This window comes from Ovis canadensis, chromosome 17, assembly GCF_042477335.2.
Source record: "Ovis canadensis isolate MfBH-ARS-UI-01 breed Bighorn chromosome 17, ARS-UI_OviCan_v2, whole genome shotgun sequence".
In the NCBI taxonomy this organism is placed as follows: Eukaryota; Metazoa; Chordata; class Mammalia; order Artiodactyla; family Bovidae; genus Ovis; species Ovis canadensis.
Window position 1 is genome coordinate 76552259 of NC_091261.1, and position 16344 is coordinate 76568602.

At 48.9% G+C, this 16344-nt stretch overlaps 1 protein-coding gene across 1 annotated transcript in view; it reads left to right on the top strand.

Annotated features, from left to right (window-relative positions):
* SEZ6L (seizure related 6 homolog like) overlaps positions 1-16344 on the top strand; it is a 67201-nt gene that overhangs the window by 29274 nt on the left and 21583 nt on the right. The window contains exon 10 of the mRNA XM_069557023.1: positions 11768-11964. Coding sequence (XP_069413124.1) covers positions 11768-11964 — 197 coding nt within the window. The remainder of the gene's footprint in view (positions 1-11767; positions 11965-16344) is intronic.

Sequence of the window (16344 nt, forward strand, 5' to 3'; positions counted from 1 at the left end):
CTCTCATCGTCCACCAGCTATCTTGGGCTCCTTCCTGTAGCGACTGGCCAGCATTCCACAGCCATGAAGAGAAGCACTCAGCCTGTTGAGTGAGCCTAGACCAGGAATTGGTGTGACATCACTGGTATCCTATGGCGAATCACAAAGCAAGGGCCAGACCAGATTCAAGGGGTGGAGAAGTGGACTCCATTTCTTGGTGGCAGATATTTGGGAGCCTCCATACAAAAGGTCTAGACACAGAGGGGGCCCCACAGCTTTGAAATCATTTCTGCACTCAAGCTACCACACCCAACAAAGAGCAGGGGTGAGAACTCAGGTCTCCTGGTCCCAGTCCGAAGCTCCAAATGATATCCCTGTGCACGACTGTCCCTAGGAGATGACTATCATTGTCCCCATTTTACAGATGAAGAAACTGAGGCCCAGAGAAGTGAAATAACTTGCCTATGATTCCACAGCTATAAATTCTATCCAGGGCTCAGTGCCTGGCATAAAGAATCAGAAAATGTTTCTTCCTCCACCTGATGCTTCTTAACATGTGGAAGGCACTCTCAAAAGATCCTGAGACTTTTTCAGGAAGAGGAAAAGACTTTATTTTTGCCTGTCATAGAGGATGGTGACTGCAGCCATGAAATTTAAAAATACACTTGCTCCTTGGAAGAAAAGCTATGACAAACCTAGATAGCATATTAAAAAGCAGAGACATCACTTTGCTGACGAAGATCCATATAGTCAAAGCTATGGTTTTTCCAATAGTCATGTACGATGTGAGAGCTGGACCATAAAAAAGGCTGAGCACTGAAGAGTTGATGCTTTTGAACTATGGTGCTGGAGAAGATTCTTGAGAGTTCCTTGAACTGCAAGGAGATCAAACCTATTGATCCTAAAGGGAATCAGCCCTGAATATTCATTGGAAGGACTGATGCTGAAGCTGAAGCTCTAATACTCTGACCACCTGATACAAAGAGCTGACTCATTGGCAAAGATCCTGATGCTGGGAAAGATTGAAGAAGGCAGGAGGAGAAGGGGACGACAGAGGATCACCAACTCAATGGACATGAGTTTGAGCAAACTCCGGGAGATAGTGAAGGACAGGGAAGCCTGTTGTGCTGCAGACTGTGGGATCGAAAAGAGTGAGACACAACTTAGCAACTGAACGACAACAACAGAGGAAGTTTTGAGTTCAGGTCCTAACTCTGCACCTCATTGGCTCTGTGGCCTTGGATGAATCACTTTACTTCTGTGAGCTTCAGTTCCCTGTCCTTAAAAGGAGGATGATAATAATAGAGTCCCCACCTCTTAGAGTTCCTGGGAAGGTGGAACTCCTGGCAAGGGCCTGACACCATGCACACACTCAGCAGTCCACTTGGCAGCTGTGATGATGATGACGATTAACTCCTTCCATGATGTGTGTACAAATTGAGCTCTATTATACAACTATACACACACACACACACACATGTTGCCCCCAACTTCAGGCACTGAGGGATGAAGAAGCTTCATCCTAGGGCACTCCCCAGACGTCCTGCCTGGCTGATCACTCCCCTTCCCCCGTTGTTGGTGTGAGTGGTAACTGGGAAACGCAGTCCTAGGACAGGTCCTCCCCAGCACATGCCCTTTTCCACTCCTCGGCTGTGCCAGCTCTTCACAGCCTTGGCATCTGCAGCCACGGGACCGCCCCCCTCCACCCCCCATCTCAAGCCTGGCCCCTGCCTTGCTGGTGCTCACCTAGGAGCCCACGGCACTCAGATGCAGTTAGATCTGATGTCCCACGAGCCACACCGCTTGTCTGATGTGCAGTGACCCTGGCACTTCCTCTCCAGCCGGTGCCCGGTGAGGACCCACCACGTGCCTGGCATTGCATTAGCTTGTCAGAGGCTTGGAGAAAGCACTCATTTACTGCACGCCAAACTCTTCAGAGTACATCACCTCTGTCAACTTAGTTAATTCTCTAAACAACCCACGAGTTCACATGGTGGGGTCTGGCAGCCAGGCGGGGGCAGAGGCTCCAAGCATGGTCCTGTGGCGGCCGCGGGGCCCCTGTGCAGCTACGTCACACCTCCAGGGGGAGCCCGGGGGAGCCCTCGAGGTTCCCAACGGTTGGCTTTTTCCTGGAGGACCATCCCTGCCCTCCCAGAGCCTGCCCTGGGTTGCACGGGATGTGTTTTGGCAGCTGAGATGAGCCACACCAGGCTGTACGAGGGGGTGTCTTCAAGAGGGTGCGTCATGATGGGGACTCAGTGACAGCAAACAGATCCGGCAGCTGTCAGCTCCCGCTGCGACAGCCCGGAACATCTTCCTCCAGCGCCGCGGGGCCCAGGGCCGCGTCTCTCTGCTCAGGAGTGTGTGTGTGCGCGCGCATGTGTGCGCTCACATACCATGCACGCACAACCACACAGATACATGCACACCCCACATGTCACACAACACAGACATCACACACCACATGCAGATCACAACGTGCACACCACACATATCACACCTACCCCACACACACTGCACACGCAACACACCACACACAGCACACCACACACACAACACAACACACACGCTACACACACTATACGTACAACACAACACACAACACTACACAGACACCACACACACTACACACATACCCCACACACACTACACACACACCACATACAGCACACCACACACTACACACACACCACATACAGCACACCACACACACTGCACACGCAACACACCACACACAGCACACCACACACACAACACAACACACACACTACACACACTATACGTACAACACAACACACAACACTACACAGACACCACACACACTACACACACACCACATACAGCACACCACACACACTACACACACAACACACCACACACAACACACTACACCCATACCCCACACACACTACACACACACCACACACACACACACCACACACACACACACTACACACATACCCCACACACACCACACACACACCACACACACACCACAACACACACACTACACAGACACCACACCCACTACACACACAATACACACAACACACCCCACACACTACACACATACCCCATACACACTACACACACACCACACACACTACACAAACACCACACACACACAACAGAACACACACTACACAGACACCACACACACTACACACCACACACACTACACACATACCCCACACACACAACACACACACTACACAGACACCACACACACACACTACACACACAGAACACACAACACACACACCACAAGTCCCAACCCACCCTTAATTAAACTCTAACTTATGCTTTAATTATACTCTATCAGTTTCAGCTCTTTTACCCTGACTCAGAGGTCCTAAAATGAAGAAGGCCTCTGGTCCCACCCACTAACTATATAAATGTGGAGAAACTCCTGTCCCGAAAGAGGGAGCGATGTGGGCATCTGCACACAGGAGAGTCTGAGAAGGGCCACAAGGCCGCCTCTGGCCACCAAGCTTCACCAGCCTGTATCTGAATCCCTGAGTTCTCAACCCCACCCCTTACCTGCTAGTGATGGAGAGGGCAGGGAAGATGGGGGCCTGACCTCCTAGGGAGAAGGAAAGCATGAAGCAGGAGGAAATTGTGGCTACTTAACAGTGGCCGCACTTTCTTGCCTTTTTTTTTTTTTTTTACAATTGGTGCTTTCTGAGATTTTCATATAGAGAAACTGAGGCCCAGGCTGGGCAAGTGCCTTGTCCATAGTCACAAAGCAAAGAAGCAACAGGGGGAGGGGGGGCTCTCAATGATATCTCCTGACACCACAACCCTCTCCCCTTCGCAGGCTGTATAATTCATTACGAATATATTTTTTTCACAGACAAAAAGAAACATGCTCTGTTAATTGAATTCCTGGCATTGATTATAATGTTTACAGCTTTCAACAATATTATCCCCATTTTACAGGTGAGGACACTGAGGATCAGTGAGATTAAGTCACTTTCTCAAGGTCGCCTAGCTAGAAACCAGCACACTGAGGACTTGAACCCAGAGTTCATTCTCTTCACACTGCCTCTCAAGATGGAGCAAAAAACGCCAGGGCGGTCACAGACTGATTTCTCTCTGCTTTCCCAGCAAGGCAGCTGAGAAGTGCGGGCTTTGCCGCCGGTCCGCAGCGCTGGGAGTGGTGTGCCTTGTTGTTGATCTTGCCAAAGCCTTGCCTGCCGTGTTGTGAGTCGGCTCAGCCCAGGGATGTGGCAGGTCAGCCCGTGGGGCGGTCCCAGAGGAAAGGCACGTTCAGTGAGGCGGGGGGTGTCTTTCTTCTCCTTCTCATTGGAGATCCGAGGGGGAATTGGTCGAGGCAGGGAGAAAAGTGGAGGAAAAGGAGGAAAGAGAGGCAGAACAGAGGTGGGGTCTCACCCACATCAAAACCTCCAGGGCAGCAGCTGTCAGTCCCGGCTGCCAGCACAGCCTCCTGAGGAACTTCAGTGACACTGATGCCTGGGACCTGCGCCCCGAGATGCTGAGGGTCCCGTTGACCTGGAGTGCAGCCTGGACATCATTGGGAGTTTTTAAATCTCCCCAGAGATTCTCTTGTGTAGCTGGGACTGGGTGAAGGCTGGGTCTGAGCCCTACACAGACATGCTCTTGGTGGGCATCTGGAAGAGAAAGGAAGGAAAGAAAGCAGAGAAATGGGGAAGGACAGAGAAGGAAATGAGAAAACTGTTCACTTTTTATGCTTTAATGGGTCTTTTTAGGGAGCCAGAGAGATTGGTTTTCTCTGCCCTCCCCGGAGGTAACATGGTTTCTTGTCCCACCTGCTATTTTATCAAATTAAATTGAAACCAAATTAGCCCTGGGCCAAAGGGTCCCTCAGCAATTCCACGGTGCCAGAGAGCGCCTGGCACCGGCCGTGTGGCTTCGTGAAGGAGCCGAGGCCTTGGGATCCGGGCCTTTGTGGGCTCAGTTTTCTCCTCTGTGAAATGGGACTTCATTTTCTCGGGTCTCCTCACCATGTGGCTGAGGGGGTATGAAGAGAGAATGGATACAAAAGAACTCTAAACAAGTCTTTTTCTTAAGGCCTTCAGAAAAAATATGTGTCTTTTATAAAAGTTGTATTGCACTTTCAACTGCGTTTCTGGGTTCTGCTCCTCTTTCTTCCCTTATTTAAAGTCAACGGTATATCTGATCACCCATCTCTGCGGTCCGGTGGAGGTCCTGACTTGATTGCAAGGTGGTGTTTTCTTGAGAAAGTCATTGAATCCCTCTGAGCCTCAGTCTGCTCACCTGAAAAAAGCAGAAATAAATTCTCCATCATTCATCTGTGTGCATGGCATTTGTTTCACCTTTGTGAAGCCCTGAGTTTGGGCATGTCCCTTCAGGGAGCTCACAGCCTGTCCTGAGAGCTAACATAGGCAGGTAGAGTCCCACGGGTCAGTGCTAGAATCACGCCTTCTAACCACACGGCTCTCCCGTATGACCAGCTGTGTGAGCTTTAGTGTGTTTCTTCACCTCTGGGGGCCTCAGTTTGCTTATCTGTGAAATGGGTAAGAATAATGCTTCTTGGAGAGTTCACCTGAGGATAAAACGAAGGGGTGCGTGTGGAGTGCTAAGAACAGCTCCTGGCTCTGAGGAAGCCTTCTGAAAGCCTTGGCTAGCTATCATACGGCCATAAATGCAGGAGGGGGTAGGAAGTGCAGACGGACCTATAAAATGACGTCAGGCAGAGAGGAGAGGCATTCCAGATTAGAGGACCAGCCTGGCTAAGGCAGGTCTTGAGGCCGCAAAGGATCTGGTGTCCAAAGATGTTTGAGGCAGAAGAGGTGGGCTGCCCGCCCCTCCCCCACCCCATGGACCCCGTGGAAGTCTTGGAAGGCTGAAAAACTTAGTGGAATTCTGTGGGCTAATTTTTGCTATTTCCACAGTCCAGTTCTATTACCAGCTGCTTTTTATTTCCCTCCTTAAATTGGCCTACCTTTTTCACTTGGCTTCCTCTAAGCAAGATAATGTCCATGAAATGAGAAATTTGATGTGCAAAATGTATATTTATATATTTTTCTAATTCACATTTAAATAAATACATAACCATTAGACATCTTCAAAGATGTTTGTCTACCGCAAATCGTCTTGTGAATACTACTCAGGAGAGGCTTTTAAAGGCGAGATTGCTAAGCAAAGGTCAGGTGTTTGTTAGGAAAGAAATAAGAAACGCAAGGTGGCTTGCTCATCATTTCTTTCTGCGCCTTCTATGGAATATTAACTACAGCTCAGCAGTTACAAAGCTCACCTACCACCTTCTCCCCACTTGCAGGGTCCTGGTTTGTTGGAGTGAGGATGGGGAGATGGGGTTGCCCTGCAGGGGAAAGAGATGCCTGTGTCTCGCTTAAGTGCACACTGCCCTCTGCTGGTCAAGAGGAAGTACACTTGCTAATATATGTCAGATTCAACTTTGGCTCTCTAGACCCTTGTGGAAACTATGATGAGGGTCCCTCGGGCTGTTTTTATCCTTTGTAAAGAGGTAAAATACCCACATGATTCAAACCCCAAAGGTACAGAAGGGTCTACTATGAAAGTCAAGTTTCCCACCCTTCCCCAGCAAACAGCCCCCTCCATTGAGGCAAACGCTATATCCGTTTCTTAAGCATCTTTTCCAGACTCTTAAAATATTTGCAAAAGTGTAACAAATCTCATTCTACTAAAATAAAACCACCCAGACCAAGTAATCCGTTTAACACTGACTTTATCACATACTCTGTTATACGCCATCAGCAACAAGATGAAACAAATTTGTGACCAAGAAATGTAAAATGTTTAGGAGACGAAATATTTTTTACATGAGGAGTCTGTAGAAAGAAGAAATATTCAAATGAACTCTAGTGATGACATCATGTGAACCAAAGGCATATTGGGATGCAGGGGAACAGTGAAACAAGGCTTCTTCATTCTGCAGGTTTTACTTGTAACTATTAATTTGCATTTTCTGAGATAAGACAGAACCTGAGCATACTTTTTCTTTCTTGTTTTTATTGAAGTGTTGTTGAATTAGTGTTGTATGTGTTTCAGACATACAGCAAGTTGATTCAGTTATACGTGCTTTTTCAGATTCTTTTCCCTTATAGATTATTGCAAAATATTGAATATAGTTCCCTATGCTATACAATAGGTCCTTGTCTGGGTACACTTTTGGGGCACGTCTGTGTGGGACTTTCATGGGATGTTGTATGAAACACTGGTTCGTATCTTGGGCTCTGACAGACCTAGGTTTGATCCAAGGTCTGATTCATATGTGACCTTGGGCAGATGACTTCTTCTGGCTGACCTTCAGTTTCTTTCTCTGTGAAGAAATGGTAATACGTCTTAGCTTGTGGGGTTGCTGTTTGAATGGGTAATACTGAGCCGGTAGCGTTACTCAAATGCTAAGTGAGGTCCTGTCCCCAGACACTTTTCATGGTTGAATAAGATTCCATTGGGCGAATAGACCTCGTTTGCTCCTCTATTGAACTGTTGAGGGAAGGCGTCCAGGTTTGTGTTTGGGAAGGATTTACCTGACCGCTGCTGGGAGAGGGGTGGGAGCCAGGGAAGGACGGAGTCAGTAAGCCTTCAGGTCGCCCCACAATCCAGCTGAAAGGTGGAGAAAAGCCAACGGCAGAGATTAAGGAGAAAGAGATGGCTTGTCGTGTCGAAGGAGACACAGAGGCTGCGATCTTCTGGCAGGAGCTCAAAACCCCTGTGCCCAAGGAAAGCCTTTCCCTCTGACGCCTAAGGGGGGCTGGCGCAGGCGGGGGCTGGCCGTGGGGAGCTCTGTCTTCCCGTGGAATCCTCCCTGCGGGGGACCTGCTACACCCAATTCCAGTCAGATCAAACCCACCTGCCTGCCAGCACCTCTCCATCTCCCGTTGGCGCTGGAGTCAAACTGACATCCTGATTTCTCGGCGCCTCCTTGGATTGTATCTAGCTGACATCTCTCTTCTATCCCCTGCTGAAAGCCCTGCTCTGCCCTGTGGCCAATCTGCCCGCCGTTAAGTGTCTGCGTTTTCCTCTCGATTGCTGGGGGGTGGCCCAGCGGCAGGGGCCCTGGATGAAGTCAGTGTATCAAACACAGCTGAATAGGCAAGCAAAAACACAGGCTCGTCTTTGGATCAGGAGGGAAAATCAATTACCAGCATTTGTGTATATCATTGGAACCAGCCTCTCAAAGCTGGATCCAGAAGGACAGGGAAGCCTGGCGTGCTGCAGTCCGCGGGATTGCAGAGAGTCGGACACGACTGAGCGCCTGAGCAAGAAGGACGCAGGAGAGAGTACCTCCGTTCTTTCTCCCGCTGTCCTCCATGCGCCTTCTCCACTGTTTCGCTTCTCTGGTTGAAAGCTTTGTTTTCATCGGCCTTCTGGTCACAACAAGTGTAGTTGAGTCTAATCTCATCTCTAAACATCATTTGTTATAAAAGCTCACCCCTCCCTCTACAGGGCTTCTTGGGCTGGGAATTCTGCAATGAGAAAGGGGCTCTGGGCTGCTGCTTTCTCACAGGAGAGCCAGATGTCACCACCCTGTTACATTATGGAAGGGATAGAGTGCTACTCTTTTTTCCTCGCCCTTACGGGGTGTACTTGATATTGGCAGAGCCTGGATGGTCTGGACCTTGCCCGCTGCTGGATTCTATTGCCCTTTCAGGGTGGGACCATTTTTGAGGAGATGCACAGGGGCTGCTTTCATCAGGGTTCACATCCAGACCTGGGAAACATCTCTGTTCTTGCCAGTGATGGGCGGCTCACTCCCAGTACCTCCCCTTTCTTCCTTTGTTCCGCCCCCAGGGAGGCAGGCAGCTCCAGGCTGATTTTTATCATTACTGTTTTCTTGGTAAGCATCAAAGGGGGGATTGTGATGGTGGTGGTGTTGATGGTGGTCATGATGGTGTTGATGGTGGTGGAGATGATGGTGGTCATGATGGTGTTGATGGTGGTGGTGTTGATGGTGGTCATGATGGTGTTGATGGTGGTGGAGATGATGGTGGTCATGATGGTGTTGATGGTGGTGGTGTTGATGGTGGTCATGATGGTGTTGATGGTGGTGGAGATGATGGTGGTCATGATGGTGTTGATGGTGGTGGTGATGGTGATGGTGAAGGTGGTGGAGATGATGCCCATAATAACATCACAACATGACATAACATTCAAATGAACAGACTTTGCTCAGGTGCTATCAGTGAACCTAGAATCTGATCCCAGATCTCTCGTATCCCTTACCTCACTCTGAAAGCCCATGACATAGACTGGAAATGGTAAGCCCAATTCATAGGCAAGGAACTTCAGAAAACCCACACGCCCTCCATCAAAGTGTCAAAACAGGAATCAAACCAGACCTTTCTGGCTCCCAAGGCTTGTGCTCTTCTCAGAGCACTGTTCCTTCCTGTTTTAGAAAGAACAGACAGTTGCTCTTGGGTTTTCGAATGAGAGGTGTTTGCACCCTAGAAGATGCTTCTGCTGCACTGAGATCATTGAAATGAAAGATAGAGTAAAGCGAAGTCATGCACTGTCTGCAAACTACTGTTACCAGCGAATTGGCTGTGAAGTCGGCTTATGGAATAAACATCTCCACTCTGCTGGGTTTCATACTGGCCTGACCCAGCGCTTTCGTGAGCCATTGATGTTTTCATGGTACTTAGAGTTAAGAGGCTCTTCCATAGTTCAAAAACTGACATTAACCCTACTATTTCTGTTGCCAAATAGACTCTCCGGCAGGCTCTTTCATAGCATAGCATCTACTGAGCACCTACTGTATGCAGAAGAAGGTAGTGACTCCAGAATGTCAATGTAATAGGGGTTTAGAGGTTGTCATCTAGTTGGAAACTGGCAGGGGATAGGCAGAGTCTGGGAGCTTAGTCTTAAAGCCCTGTGAGCAAAGCAAGCACAGAACTCTTTTTCAGGAGAGGATATTCTGGGGAGTGGTGCAGGGGAAGCTGAGAGAGGGTATGGGGGCAATTAGAATCTCCCTAAGCCACTTGTTGAAACAACCAGACGTGAGGAATCGTGGTGGATAAAGCACATCCCCTGCCTGCTGGAAGCCGACCTTCAGCAGCGGGCCTTGTGTTTGTGTTGCTTTGTGCTTACCCCTTGAAGCACCACCATGGGTAGTTTTCTTATCTCCTCCCTGCTCCCAGAGTGGCAGCAAACACTGCCCTTGGGCATTGGATGAAGCTTGTGGTGGGGGGGGTGGGGGGGAGGCTGTCATCATTCCGCATCAGTTCCCAGAACTTCGCTGAAGGCCGTTTCCTGGAACGCCTCTCCTCTGGCAGTGAATTGGTCCGTCAGGATGCTCCTGTTTAATATCCTTTCATGTCTTCCATCCCCTGCAAGGTGACACCCAGGTGACCTAAACTTGGCTCTCTAAATCCTTCAAGGTCCAGTCTCCATTCCCACGTCTGCTCCCAAAACTGGGCACAGGGACCACCAGGTGTGTCCCTTCGGGAGCCATGACCCTTCTCCCTTCCTCCCTCTGCCGCAGGCACTGCCCTCTCTGCCTCTCCTGCATGCCTGCCTTGTGGTCCCCTTCTCTTTCTTGAGGGTCCCAAGCAAGTACCACCTCCTCCAGGGAGGCTTCCATGCTGCCCCACCCCCCACCCCCCATCTGCGTTAGGCTCCCTTCTCTGCACTTATGATGCTAGCTCCTGCCACAGTGCCTGGCTTTCTAGTCTGAACAAACCACTGCTCTGTGACTCCTCCTGTCTTCTGAGCACAGCACAGTGCCTGGCACATGCTGCGTGCATGCTAAGTCGCTCCAATTGTATCTGGTTCTGTGTGACCCCCACGGACTGTAGCCTGCCAGTTCCTCTGTCCATAGGATTCTCCTGGCAAGAATACTAGAGTGGGCTGCCATGCCCTCCTCCAGGGATCAAACCCGTGTCTCTTGCATCCCCTGCACTGGCAGGCAGGCTCTTTACCACTCGTGCCCCCTGGGGAGCCCTAACACGTAGTAAATGCTTGGAAATATTAGGGAGGGGACACAAGGAAATGGGGGGACACAGTCGGGGCTGCCTTGATTGATGCAGACAAAGCTGAGTTATCTGGTGTCCCTACAATCAGAGATCAGTTTTGTCCAGCACGCCTGCCACAGCACTGGTTTCTGGGCCTTATTGAAGTGCTTCCTGGATTGTTAACTGTCCTTCATCAGCGTACCGTCTTGTGTTTGGGTCTTTAAAAGTGTGTCATCCCATGCTGCTATGAATAGTGACGGCAGGTTGGAGCATCTTCCATGCATCTTTCGTCTTTCTCCACCCCACCCGCGGTCCCATCCTCTAAACATAATAGATAACCTGGCTGATTTTGAGGCATTTGCCATATAACAAGTGGAAAGATCATTTCACTTAATATGAGGAGGCAGGATATAATTAGCAAGCAGTCAGCTTGTTCTACGTCAGAGAAAAATGGAAGACCCATGTCACACCCCCCAGCAGGCGGCTCAGGGCCCAGCACTTGTTTCCCCCAGGGAAGGGTTGTTAATGACGGGGGTATCGAAGGCAATCCTACTGGCTCTGCAGCGCTTGGCTCTGCGGTGACCTTTCGGCAGGAATGGTCCTTTCATGAATGAGTCTTCAAAAGCCCAGTCCACCCACAGATCCATTCCTGCGTGCAGGAAGGACCAGCATGTGCCATTTACAGGTTCAGCCTGTGGCTCCCTCGCCCCCCCACTTCTTAGCTTGGGCCCTGACCACATAGCATATCTCAAGAAAATGAGTGCTGCCTGAAAAAAAAAATAGTAGTCTTATTGAACGCCTGTAACTTGGCTTCTCAAGACCTCCTCCTCTTCTCTCTGTCCCCCAAGCCTGAACCTCAGCAATAGTGACATCCTGACCATCTACGACGGTGACGAGGTCATGCCCCACATCTTGGGACAGTACCTGGGAAACAGCGGCCCCCAGAAGCTGTACTCGTCCACCCCGGACATAACCATCCAATTCCACTCGGACCCCGCCGGGCTCATCTTTGGGAAGGGCCAGGGATTCATCATGAACTACATCGGTAAGTGTTTCAGCCAGCTACTATTTGTCTTTGTGTTTAGATGCAAGCCAAGACCATTCCCTCTAGATGTGTCTTTTGGCGAGTGTTGTACTATGGGAGTTTTTTTAATATATTGGCACAGGAAATATACATTGTTTTTTCATTTTTTTAAGAGGTGGGCCCTCTAGTTGAAAGGACCAGATTCGAGTCAGTACTGTCATCAATGGCTGTGTGACCTTGGGCAAGTCACTTAACCTCTCTGAGCCTCCTTGTTGTCATCTGTAAAATGGAAATAGTGATGTCTCTTCCACGGGATTGATGCCAGGACTTAGTAGATTATGACTTTAACACATTATTGACCTGGAGATTTTTGCAGGAACTTAACTCCTCCTGTGGCCATAATACATCTCCAGTCAGTAATCTTGCCTGAACAAGATACCATGTCTTTGGTTCTTCCCATTGGCTTGAAGATTTGCGCATATTCAGCCAATGAAGTGTTCTCTTTGTACCTTCTCTGGCCTCCAGAATACAGCTACTTCCCTGGCCATTGGCTGTCTTAAGGAGCTTCCTGTGTCTGAAAATAAGTCCCTTGCACTTGTTTTGTGTGGTTTGCTTGTTGTTGTTGTTGAGGCAGGGAATATGACTTTATTTGGGCAGCTGGCAGACAGAGAAGATGGCAGAATAATGTCTCAAAATAGCCCTCTTGGTCCCCTGCTTTTTACTTCCAGCTGGTGGACACTCCCCATCCCTTCCCTGCTCTGCATGCATCTCTCAGAAAAGCAATCACAAGTGTCTGTCCTCTTTTTTATGTGTCTCAGGGGCCTTTTTACCCTTGATTGCAGTGCTGAGTATTTCAGAGTGTTATTGCTGCCACTTTCCATGCCTTCTTTACCGGCCAGTGCCCTGGGCAGAGGCTTTCCCAGCCAGGTGCCCTCCGGAGTCAGCTGCCTCTGGAGGGAGAGTTTCTGGTGACTCAGCCTCAATCCATCTCCTTAGACCTTCCTTCCCCACCTCCCTCCCTCCTGGAAGATGAGGTCATAGCTCATTTGTCTCCTCTGGTACCCAAGTCAATCTTCCAAAATTGCATTCAGCTTGATGATGGAAATCTGACTGTCTCCAAGGCTGCCTGAGGTTGACCAGAAAGTCCGGCCAGTGTTCAGTTTGGCAATACCTTGAGGAGGAGGTGTTGTTGTTAATTGATGCCGAGAAACTCAGATCCGTGTGACGATTTGAAATTGGACAGCGCTATTAGGTGTATTATTTTATTTCTTCTTCAAATACATTGTCTCTGTTTCCAGAGAGTCTGGTTCACAAACTCATGCCAGGCCCTGTGCGAGGCATCAGGATACAGAAACAAATAGAATTCTTTCCCTGCCCTTGAGCCAGTTAGTAAAAATGGGTGAGTGAGTCCCATTAGCAGACAATAGCAGGACCATATCCTGATGAGCATAGGATTCCAGCAAGTGCTTCCCTGGGGTGCACAGCCTGGCTCATATAGGTAACACAAAAAGAGAGAACAGTTCCGTTTTTTCTTATTTCTGTTAAAGAAATACATAGCTAATTTCTGTATTTAATTTTTTTAACAGGTTTTTTTTTTTTTTGGCTGTGCTGGGTCTTGGTTGCTGCAAATGGGCTTTTCTCTAGGTGTGGCTACGAGAGAGACTACTCCCTAATTGCAGGGTGCAGGCTTCTTGTTGGGGCCTCTTCTCTCATTGCAGAGCACGGCCTCTAACTGTACCCCTCAGGAGTTGTGGCACACAGGCACAGTTGCTCCATGATATGTGGGCTCTTCCAGACCAGGGATCAAACTGGGGTCCCCTGCGTCACAAGGTGGATTCTCAACCACTGGACCACTGAGGAAGCCTTGTGTTTAATTTTGATGTCAATCAATTGCTCATCACTACCTGGCCTGAAGACCATGTTGACTTCAGAGGAAGCCAGGTCTGAAGTCAGTGGAAAAGGGTGCCATGATTGATTAGTGATGTCTGTCATGGGCACGGGAGAGGTGTTTGCTACACTGGGTCTAGATTTAACTAGACGTAGATGCAACTGCCATCCAGTAGAGGGGTCCAACAGGAGGGCTGGGGGTTTCTCTGGTCATCTAGAGGATTCTGAAGCTCCTAGACTGATCTCAAGGCCTGACCCAGCTCTGCAAGGTAGCCAAGGCCTGTCTTCCCTGAATGCTGTCAGAACTGTCCATGGGAACCCTGAACCTACATGGTTCTGACTTCCCATAATTCTTCTCTGCACAGACAGAGGCAAAGACCCAGTCTCCTCATTGCTTCTTATGTTTTGCTATTGTCTGCGGCCAAGCATATGGGAGGGAAGGGAATTAAAAAGCAGAGACGAGTAAGCAGCGTTTTGCAAAGAGATATTGGTCACTTGTGTGTTTATTCCTCTAATCCCAGGATAATAAATAAGCTCCATATTGTGGGTCAGCTCCAATCAAATGACTGTGGCTCCCTGGAGTCTTGTGTGGAAAAGGATTGGGAGGTTTCAGCTTGACCCAAAGAAAGAAGTTGCTGTGATTGATTAGTGATGTCTGCTAGTGTAAGACTGGGAAGTGGTAGCATTTACTCAATACATATTTTGCCAAAAATTGGACCATCGTGCTGATCTTGACCGTGAAAATGGAGCTGTGGCTTCAGATCCCTAAATCCTGGCGCCTGCCCCATGGTAGGCACTCACGTCTTAGTCAAAACAAATCACTGAATCCATATGTCTCATATTAGTGTTATTTTCATATCCTGCACATTAGTTAGTTTCCACCTTGCCTCTAGGGACAGTCAGGGTCATGATCCTCGTCTCCACTCTATGACTGAGGACAGTGAGGCTCAGAGATATTTATTGACGTGACAGGCATCACACAGCTTCTAAAAAACGAACGAGAACAACAAAAAATTAAAAGGGAAGTTACGTGACTCCTAGGCAAGTTTAGCAAAGTTAACAAAGTTTCATAGGAACCGATCATGCCAGGACCTTCCCCCAGGACATTTGGTGAACATGTAGATCCCTGAAGCAGGGTCTCCAGAGGGGGTCTCCTGAATCTGAAACTGAAGTACAGAAGGTTACGTGACTGGGCCAAAGCCACCCAGTTAGTGGACCGTGGGGCCACACTTTGAGCCAAAGCCCTGGGGCGTGGTGGCACGCTGAGTAATGGCAAACATGATAAGTGCCCCGGAGGAGACAGGAGGCCCTATGGAAATGTGTGCTCACGTTGGCTTATTGAAAAGTCACACACATACATGGAATCTAGAAGAAAGGCACTGAGGAAACTATTCACAAGGCAGGAAGAGACATGCAGACATAGAGAGCAGATACATGGACACGTTGGGGCAGGAGAGGGAGGGACGGATGGAGCGAGTAGCACTGAGTGAAATAGACAGCTAGCGGGAAGCTGCCGTCTAGCTCAGGAGCTCCACTCGGTGACAGCCTAGAGGGGCGGGAGGGGAGCGGGAGGGAGGCGCTTGAGGGAAGGGATATATGTGTGCGTATAGCTGATCACGCTGTTGTACAGCAGAAACTAACATGACATTGCCAAGCAATTGTACTCTAATTAAAGTATAAATATTTTTTTAAAAAAAGATGCAAAAAAATAAGTCAGGCAAGCAAATCGTTCCCAGTCTCAAAACTCTTGGCACGAGACAGACCGCAGATTCCGTCTTTGCCCCCATTTCTCCTCTTTCATCCAGAGTCTGAGCTTTTGCAGCTGTGTCCCAAATCCAGGGCTTGGCTGATTTTTCAAAGGCCTAAAAATAGAGGCTTCTGCTCCCCACCAGGCAATTCTAGAAGCCGTTTCCCGCTCCCCTCCTTCTCACAGACACCCAGGAGATCTCCTTCCCTCAAATAAAATCATGATGAAATCCCGGGGAAAAACCATTGCTTGTTTCTCAGAATGACTTTCCCGCAGACAGAGGAGGTGCTTTGCTTCCCCCAGAAGCACAGAAGAGCCGCAAATTAATTATATGGTGTAATTAGCTCTTGTCTCAAAATCTATGCAGTGGGCACTCTGAAGCAGGAGTCATAGTAGTGGGCTTTGGACTGCTACCTTAGTAACGAAGGTTGGCAGGAGGAAATCAGAGTTACTCTGGAGGAAGACTCTGTGATGATAAGCTGTGTGTAGCATTTTCTGAAGTGTGGTTAATGTTCACTGATGGCAGGCAATGGGATTTGAAGAATGCAACCAATAGTTATTTCTATCTTAATAGTTATGTGTTTGTCTCAATCTGCAGTACAAAAAATGTGTATGACTAATCCATCAAGCCCATAGATCTATGGACGTTTCTTAGGACAAGGTTGAGGCTATGGGCATGTATGCACGCTTAGTCATGTCCGACTATTGTGATCCTGTGAACTGTAGCCCACCAGGCTCCTCTGTCCATGGGATTTCCCAGGCAAGAA